The 9,981-nt window shown below is 43.7% G+C and overlaps 1 protein-coding gene across 1 annotated transcript; it reads right to left on the bottom strand.

The window, feature by feature from the left end:
- Positions 1 to 1,404: 1,404 nt before the first annotated feature.
- LOC143278071 (uncharacterized) lies at positions 1,405 to 4,333 on the bottom strand. The gene has a single exon (XM_076583099.1). It carries the CDS (start codon positions 3,826 to 3,828, stop codon positions 2,737 to 2,739), a length of 1,092 nt encoding a protein of 363 aa, XP_076439214.1. The 5' UTR covers positions 3,829 to 4,333; the 3' UTR covers positions 1,405 to 2,736.
- Positions 4,334 to 9,981: the final 5,648 nt, after the last annotated feature.

Raw genomic sequence — 9,981 nt, 5'->3', positions numbered from 1 at the left:
TTCTGTGTTAATGTTTTACACAGACCTTTGGTAGGTCTGTTCTTTTCTCATTCTGTGTTAATGTTTTACACAGACCTTTGGTAGGTCTGTTCTTTTCTCATTCTGTGTTTTACACAGACCTTTGGTAGGTCTGTTCTTTTCTCATTCTGTGTTAATGTTTTACACAGACCTTTGGTAGTGTTGTTTTACACAGACCTTTGGTAGGTCTGTTCTTTTCTCATTCTGTGTTAATGTTTTACACAGACCTTTGGTAGTGTTGTTTTACACAGACCTTTGGTAGGTCTGTTCTTCTCTCATTCTGTGTTAATGTTTTACACAGACCTTTGGTAGGTCCTTTCTTTTCTCATTCTGTGTTAATGTTTTTTACAGACCTTTGGTAGGTCTGTTCTTTTCTCATTCTGTGTTAATGTTTTACACAGACCTTTGGTAGGTCTGTTCTTTTCTCATTCTGTGTTAATGTTTTACACAGACCTTTGGTAGGTCTGTTCTTTTCTCATTCTGTGTTTTACACAGACCTTTGGTAGTGTTGTTTTACACAGACCTTTGGTAGGTCTGTTCTTTTCTCATTCTGTGTTTTACACATACCTTTGGTAGGTCCTTTCTTTTCTCATTCTGTGTTTTACACAGACCTTTGGTAGGTCCATTCTTTTCTCATTCTGTGTTAACTTTAACAGGTTTTCCAACAAAGCCTCACACATTTAAAAAAAAAAAGTTTTCCAATAAAAGACATTTTAATGGGTTTTCCAATGAAGCAGCACACATTTTTACAGGTTCTCCAATAAAGCAACAGACATTTTAACAGGTTTTCCAACAAAGCAACACACACATTAACAGGTTTTCCAATAAAACAACATACATTTTAACAGGTTTTCCAACAAAGCAGCACACACTTTAACAAATCTTAACTGGTTTTTCGATAAAACAATTAACAGGTTATCCAATGAAGCATAACATTTTAACAAATTTTCCAATAAAGCAACACGTTATTTCATGTTTTCCAAAAAAACAGTACAAATTTTAACGATTTTCAATAAAGTAGCACACATTTTTTCAGGTTTTCCAATAAAGCAATAAAAATTCTAACAGATTTTCCAACAAAGCAACACATTTTTACAGGTTTTCCAGTTATTGCAGCACACATTTTAACAGGTTTTTGAATAAAGCAACAGACAATTAACATGTTATCCAATGAAGCCATTCACATTTTAATATTTTCCAATAAAGCAACACATTTTTACAGGTTTTCCAATAAAGTAGCACACATTTTAACAGGTTTTTCAACAAAGCAACACAAATTTTAATAGATTTTCCAATAAAGCAACACATATTTTGACAGGTTTTCCGATAAAGCAACAAACATTTAAACCGAAGGTGAACATTTCCCCCTCTTTGCATTTTGTTCCTTTCGTCTGTCAGTGTCCTCTTCCTTTCTATGCCACTCTTCCTGGCGAGGGATAGGTAAGTCACAGGGTTATCTTCTTTGAACAGAATGACTGAATTACTGCAGAATGGCGCTATGTGAGGTGCATAACTTATCTAAGATTTTTGTTTGCTCTTCCTGTGATCTGTTAAGATTGTGCTGATGCAATGTGGACACACTGCTGGACAGTCGTTGCCACATTGTTGTGAACAATCAACTTGAAATGCCGATCCAGACACGAGAAATACCAACAGATATTAGTCTTTCTTTAAGATTAGCATGAATTTAAAGTTAGATTTAATATAACAAACATTTGAAAGTCGCAGAAAGACAAAGAGACCCGCACCCAGCCAATGATGACCACACACACACACAAAGGTAATCCTTGTCGAGTGTCCACCCACATATCTCCACACACCACTCAATTCCTTTTTTCTGTCTTTTCATTCAATGTCAATGTTTTACGCAAACCCAGGGTAAGCTCTCAAGGCCTGATCAGCGCGTTGGGCTTTTGCGAAGATTAGGCATCTACCTTGAAGTGTTTGGGGTTGTTTTTGTTTGTTTTTTCAGCACATGTGGTGTAGCATGTATGGATCAGTCCGCACGTTTTGACATCATCTTGAAGCATAAGGGGCCCGGGGGGTGGCGAGTGGGAGGTTGAAGGAGAAAAAAGAATATCCGAAAATTATTACATATTATTTACGTAAAAGTCACTAACAATTTAACTTATAATCTACAAAAAAGGTAACATATGTACTCTACTGAATACAACTGCTGAACAAGACTATCAGCAGAATGTTCCAAGTCATGGTTGCATATAATCATGTTTGTTTGAGTTCACTCAACGCCTGGATATCCAGAACATGTCGACGTGGTTCTGCCACCACTTGTAACCCCGCTCTCCCCTGAAAAGAAACCCTGTCTGTCTGTCTCTTGGACCATTGTTTCCCACCGATTCGTGTCACAAGCAACATCATTTCTCCTGCTGTGAGGTACCCCCTTCAAACAGCACCCGACGTGATCTCTGTCCCACCTTCAAGCATGATGCTGAAACAAAATTATGTTCAGTCCTCCTGACACACCTGACGGGTTGGAGGAAGTCACATTCTGCAGAACCTTATTCCCCACACAGAAACATGTCAACCACTATTTATTTCTGGAACCTTTTTCTTTGCCCCTGTTGATGCTACAAGCTAACACCCCCAGCCCTGCCATGAGACACTCTCGTCAACCGTCTGATGATCTGAACCACTTCCCGTTCCGCAGCTCCCCCCTCGACAACCCCCCCCCCCTCCCTCCCCTTGTGGTGTTCCAGTTCAGTCCTCCTGACAAACCTGAGGGGTTGCAGGAAGAGTCACATTCTGCAGAACCTTATTCCCCACCCTCCTGATCTCCACCACCTCACCCCCCTTCCCTATCTCTCTGAACACGAAAGGCAGGTACTTGTGAAGACGCTGACAGTCCGTTCTGTCGGTCTGGAAGCCGTACTTGACCTGGTTGGTTTTGTGGTTATACTTGCGAGTCATGCAGCCCAAACCGTAATTCTCTCGCACCATGCGCTGCACGCAGACTGGGGCCGGCAGCTTGAGCATCTCCCAGTGTACGGTGGTGAGGGGAAAGAGGTGTTTGGTCTGCACCATCAGGTGGTTCTTCATGCCCCACGTGATGCCCCACACGTAGGACCCGCGCTCGAGGAAAAAGAACAGGTCCAGGTAGGGGAACCTGAAGGGCTTGTCACTGAACGCAGGAAGGTCCGACAGGAAGAACTTCCACTGCGCGTCTGGCGGGGCGAAGAGGGTGAAACCCGGGATATTGCCCAAAACACGGCGGACTTTCTGCCATTCAGAGGCGTTGAGGGCAATGTCGAGGTCGTCATCCCAAGGAACGAGGCCGTGGTGTCGGTAAGAGCCCAGGAGAGAGCCCTCAAAGATGAAGAACTGGATGTGGTTTTTCTCACACACAGTCTGGAACACGTGCATGGTGAACATCAGCTGGGTACGTTCCTTCAGAGACATGCTGGGCTCAAAGTTTTCCATCATGGCCAGCTCTTCGGCCGCTCTGGGGTCAGTGCTGGCTAACTTCTCCAGGGCTTCTTTCTGACGGAAGAACTCGCTGAAGGGGTCTTCCTTGTACAAGAACTTGCTGACGTCAGACAGGTTGAAGGTGAGGGAGGAGGTGTGAGGACTGGGTGGGGGGTGGGAGAGGGGGGAGTCGATGGGGAAGTGCTGGTTGTCCATCAACATCTGCACCAAGCGGAACGTGTTGTACGGAAGCCAGCATCCAGGCAGGAAAGGGGACAGAACCACGTTCCGGATAGGGGTGACAAACAGGACGATCAAAGTCAGGACTCCAACCACGCGGCACTGCATCACTAACCTCCGCCTGTTCTTCATGGACATGCGTGCCATGGTGAGGGGCGACAGCACACCCAGCAGGATGGGCAAACCAACTGCGCGGGGATGGCTGCACGCGCCGACTCTCTCCTGTCACTTCTTACTGATCCCAGCAGTGACGCTTTCCACTGTCTTTCGGGTTGGCGTCAGTCTTGCAGAACAGAAACCTCCGCTGTTGGCACTTCATGGAGAATCTTCCAATACAGAAAGTTGAGCTGTTCTGTGTCTGAACAACTTCAGGTTGTGTTTGGGCACACAGTAACTCTCAGAATGGATATTTCAGAAACGGCTTCATAAAAATGACGAAAAACAAATTTATAGTTTCTACAGGGTGCTTGATTACACACAAAACTGGAACCAACAGTTGGGCCTGGGATATATGTAAATTGGCACAGTGTGGCAGAAAAGGGTCGTGACTTGAGGAACCAAGGACACCTTTTTAGCACGTGCACACAGTGCAAAGTCAGCAACAAAGCGAATCCAGGGACGCTGGCGCAGCAAGATGTGATGACGTCACAGAGGCCGCGTGGCCAGTGGTGGATGCAGAGGACGGAGCACGATTTGCCTGGAACACACATCGCTGTCACGACACGAATGTAGAGTGAAACAACGTGTACATGCATTTAAAGGTTAAAACAATGCAGCTATGCAGAACACAAACCTGGAGTTTAAATCAATGCGAACATGCAGAACACAAACTTCGATATTAAAACGAGAACTGTGGGAAGATACACTTATTGATTATGGATTCAACCCAGTATTTGGATCATTTTCATGATTTATGCGTAATCATGCATTCAGCCAGTTGCTATACTGTTCAGGCATGGTTATGTACTTCAACCAGAGGTTTGGTATCGTGTGTTCAATTCTTCCTTTTTTGATATTTACATGTGTGTTCTATTTGTAAAGCCTGAGGCTTATTTTCAAGATTAGGCGTAACTGCTCATGACAATAACAATATCGATTGGGTGTAATTATATACTCCGCCTGGTACCTATATCGTTTAGGCGTAATTATGTACCCAGCTTAGTATTAGCTATATCGTTGAGGCGTAGTTATAACTCAGCCCAGTTTGGGCATAATTATGTAATCACCCCAGTCGCTATAAAGTTTAGCCGTTACTTTGTATTCAGCCACGTTCCTATATTATTTTGGCGTAATTATGCACTCAGCACAGTATTTTATCATTATATTATATAGGTGTAAATATGCACTGATCCCAGTAGCTTTCACGTTTCAGCATTAATTATTCACTCAGCCCAGGAGGTACAAAGAACCAGGCTAACAAAGAACCCTGTATCACAGACATACGCACGCATACACAAAAGCATAAATACATTCGTCAATAACTTGTCATATACATTAATACATGTCATAAAATCACATACACGCGCGCGCGCGCACACACACACACACACACACACAGACAAGTCTAGAATAAAATCATATAAACATTCACAAGAAGCAAAAGAAAACGCCAAAGTTGGACACGTCACTGCATAAAACATCGCCCAATTTCCAAAAAATCATGGGATAAAACATTCATTAAACTTCAATTTGAATCCAAAATGGCAATTTTTTAAAACGGTACTATTTCTTACAATTCTGTGAACGACTCACGAGTGACTTCTTTGCAAATGGCGGTCAACTCCAAACACCAAGTGGAAGGCAGGCTAACAAGGCGGCAAATGTGGCCACAGGATGTTGGCATTCAAACAGATCAGGTCTAGCAGTTGAAAGCAGCAATCACTTCTGCCTTTGTCGAGTTCCAGGCGGATATTGCGAGCAAAACGAAATCATTAAATGACGTCAAGACTGAATGACGCAAACTTCTCGGTGACATCGAACATCAAAGGAAAAACTTGGGACGAAACGTTTCTGCTGGGTGGAGGGGAAGGTCGGGTGGGTGGGGTGGGGTGGCGTGGGGGTGGGGGGGTGAGAAGAAAAAAGAAAGCGGCAAAGACTTCATAGTCCAGGCGTGAAAGTATGTGGAACGCATCATACCTAGTTTTGAAAGATATACTAAGTTTTTCAACAGAATTGTACTCTTTATCATTGAGGTTATGCATACGCTTTCGTCGGGAACTCCCGGTTATTTCCAGCGAGAACCGCGTGCGCATGCGCATCTCCATTGGCGGTTTTTCTTGGTCACGGAAATGCTAAAATTTCGTAGTGGAAATCGCCTGTTCGGACAAAAGGATTTTGAACCATTTCGATTAGTATTTTTGCAAGTTTACAAGTTATTTCTTGGTTTGTAATTACACCAGTTATTTGCTTTAATCATCTATGTTTACTTTGAGCGCGTTTTTTGTCAAATATCTGCCATTCAAGTATTCGAACTGATAGATCTATTCATAATTCAACACAGAGCCTCATCTGGCTTCGACTTTGGAGAGACTTGACACACGGAATATCAGTTTGAAGCATCATTTTATCCACAGCACGCATACGTTTTCGTATCTTTGTGAAACTGAATTCAGGGATGGAGACGTTGTTTTGGACCCAGTCGACGGGATCTGTTATATATGTATTCCGTTTCAAGGCAAAGGTTCCCAGCCGATTATGTGATCTGCTTTCTGTCGTTTGTTTACTCAAGACTAAGTAATAAACTTAATGCATTGCTTTCTTTTAAAATGCTGCACATGTCTTGAGTTCTAAAGACCTTTTAGAAGACATAGTTTTAGTTGTTTGGTTCAGTCAGTGCAAATGGAATGATGTGATCGAACTCTGCCGAAAAGTTGTCCAAAGAAAAGCAGTGCACACCCAGAAAAGCCAGTTAATGAGTTAGGGTGGTAGGCAGCCCATGACGTCATATGACCTTTTTTTTTTTCCAAGTGACAAAATGTTCCTGACGAAAGCGTCTCCCCGGTATCTCTTTTTTTTCCTATCACTTGGAGACCAAGTACGAAATGCTGAGCAATTCCTAGGAGACAGGGATGTTTGGAGGTACTGTAGTGTTTTAGCTGGACGCTGCCTCTGTCTAGATCTAGCAGCTCAGAGCATACAAATGCAAAAAGAAAGCTCAAGAAAACGATGTAGGCAGCTTCAGAATTTGAGAAGCAGGGCCTACAAAAACTTTGGAAAGACCTGAAAGCAAAGCACAGTGCCCTCAGTAAAGCAGAATCAGCAGGGAGGAAAAGGAGCAAAAAGAAGACACAAGACTGCTTCTTTCGAGACCCCTTTCAGTTCACCAGGAAACTGTTCTAGCAGCCCAAATCAGGGACACTCACAGTGGACAAAGAAACACTTGAACAGCATCTCAGGAAAACGTATTCTGATCCGCAAAGCAAGAAACCACAACACTCCCGCGATAACACTACCAACACTCCCATAATGACACTACCAATGCTCTCATAATAACACAACTAACGCCTCCATAGTGACACTAGCAATGCTCTCACGATAACACTACCAATATCCTATACTGACACTCCCAAAATATCACTACCGACACATCCACAGTGTCAAACGCACGCACAGTGTGGCATCACGTGTGAAATGAACTTGGGAGTTTAATGAAACACCAACAGTAATATCTCTTCCAACCTCGACTGAGCAGGAGTATTCTACCAGTGCTGTGTGTGTGTGTTCTGCCAGTGCTGTGTGTATGTGTTCTGACAGTGCTCTGTATGCCAGTGCACACACACACACAAACACGCTCGCTCACTCTCTCTCTCACACACACAGACTTCATCACTGAACAAAACAGTCACACACACACACGCGCGCACACACACACACACACACGAGCTGGTGATTACCCTGGTGCAGTTCAGGTGGCCATGAGTCAATTCCACACCGCCACGAGAGGTCCCAAACCTAGTCACTATCAACTTCACACACACACACACAAACACACACGCGCATGCGTGCGCACACACACATGCGCGCGAACACACACACACACGAATGCAGTTAGGTCCCTCACAATGTCAATATTCACAGCCACTCTCCAAACACAAAGACACACACACACACACACACACACACGCAGTTAAGTCCCTCAGAACGTCAATATTCACAGCCACTCTCTAAACACACACACACACAGCCACACACACACACGTAATGTGACGATGCACACTGTGCACTTTTCGTCTTTTCTTGTTGTGTGTCCACCCCCACCCCCTCCCCCGACCCTATCCCCCCTCCCTCACCACTCCTCTCTCATTTAAAAAAAATTTTTTTCTTCTTTTCTTTTTTTAATTTTTTATACTATATATTCCCTTCACCCTTTCTTTTTCCACTTTCAATACTCTGTGTGTGTGTGTGTGTCATTCACTTCCGTTTCGTAAACACATACGCGATGTTGTGTCTCTCAATTGGACTGCTGTGTCATCATTGTACATGCATTGACTTTATTCAGTATGACTACATATATAATGTGTATACATGTAATGTCTGTCTGTCTCTTTGAACAACGGCAGATATGTAAGTCGGCCAGTGTGCTAATATTTCCACCGTTGGGAAATAAAGATTCATTCATTCATTAATTTATTTATCTATTCATTCATCCATTTACTCATTCCTTCCTTCCTCTACCCCCTCCCCCCTGCCCGTTCTTTGTTCTGTGAAGTTTACACCGCAGTGAGCGTGGCGAGGCGGTACCACCGTGAGTTGAGCAGCCATGGTGATCCGGGATTTGCTGTGGCTGGGTCGATAGTCAGTGAATCACCTGGGTCGATAGTCAGTGAATCACCTGGGTCGATAGTCAGTCAGTGAATCACCTGGGTCGATAGTCAGTCAGTGAATCACCTGGGTCGATAGTCAGTCAGTGAATCACCTGGGTCGATAGTCAGTGAATCACTGGGTCGATAGTCAGTCAGTGAATCACCTGGGTCGATAGTCAGTCAGTGAATCACCTGGGTCGATAGGTCGGTAGTCAGTGAATCACCTGGGTCGATAGTCAGTCAGTGAATCACTGGGTCGATAGGTCGATAGTCAGTCAGTGAAACACCTGGGTCGATAGGTCGATAGGCGGTGTACATCATGTGCCCACGGAAAGTGGTAAAAACATATGCAGAATTTTTCTTTTTAAACCAACAAATCAAATGTATGGAAAATTTGAGGAAAAATTATGAAGCCTGTTTAAAAAAAACAACAACAACATTTCTTAGTGTGTCTTAGTTTTTTCTTTTATCAAAAAAAAACAACAAAAAAACAAAACAAAAAAACATCAATAATTATAATAGTTGAAATAGTGCACAATTACTATCAATATCATTATTCAACATCATTATTATAGTTTTTGTCTCACATAATGTTAAATTTGAATAAATAAAAAATGTGGTGGGTGGGTTGGGCGATGTGAGGGACTTAGATTTTTCACTGCCTTCCTGGGCCCCACTGGCCTCATGTGAAGCTGTTCCATGGACGTTAAACTGGTCCTAACACCACAGCGTGTCCTCCACCACCCCCTCCCTGTCTCCACCTCTGTGCTGACAAACACACGTGGTTCATGGGTCACCTGGTTCATGGGTCACCTGGTTTACTTTCAATACAGCCGACCGCAAAGTTCCGCTGACCATGGCGACACAACCCAACCCAACACAACCCAACCCAACTCAACCCAACCCAACCACACAACGACACAACACGACACGACACAACACAACACAACACCACGACACGACACGACACGACACAACACAACACGCGCCAGTGCGTCATTGCAATGGCCTCTCCCCTGCAGGAAAGTACACACAACAAAATATCGATCTGTGTTTGATTTGCCAACACTCCCCTGAAAGCGACGCCATGGGCCACATGAACCGAGTGCCCAGATGAAAAATTCAGCCAGCAAGAGGCCAGGACAGCTGCACCAAGAGTGACTGAACGACATGAGATTTCTAATTTGATGGGGTGGGGGAAGGGGGGTGTTCAGCTGGGGGCAGGGGAGGAAACTAATAGATTAATCACCTTTGAAGACATGGAATGTTTTCAGGCAAATCGGAATGGCTTTTATTGTGTCCGCTGGGGACGTCGGGGCGGGAGAAGTCTGTATGGAGTCTACATTACATGTAGATAATTACACGTTACAAGTAGATTGGTTACAGTTACATAAAACAAAACAAAAACCGCACAATACAGAACAGAGTCAAAGAAATCCCCCCATTAAAAAAAGTTATACTGTTTAAAACACACATATGTTCTCTCTCTCTCTCTCTC

Source organism: Babylonia areolata, chromosome 35, assembly GCF_041734735.1.
Source record: "Babylonia areolata isolate BAREFJ2019XMU chromosome 35, ASM4173473v1, whole genome shotgun sequence".
Classification (NCBI taxonomy): domain Eukaryota; kingdom Metazoa; phylum Mollusca; class Gastropoda; order Neogastropoda; family Buccinidae; genus Babylonia; species Babylonia areolata.
This window is presented reverse-complemented; position numbering and strand designations above follow the sequence as displayed.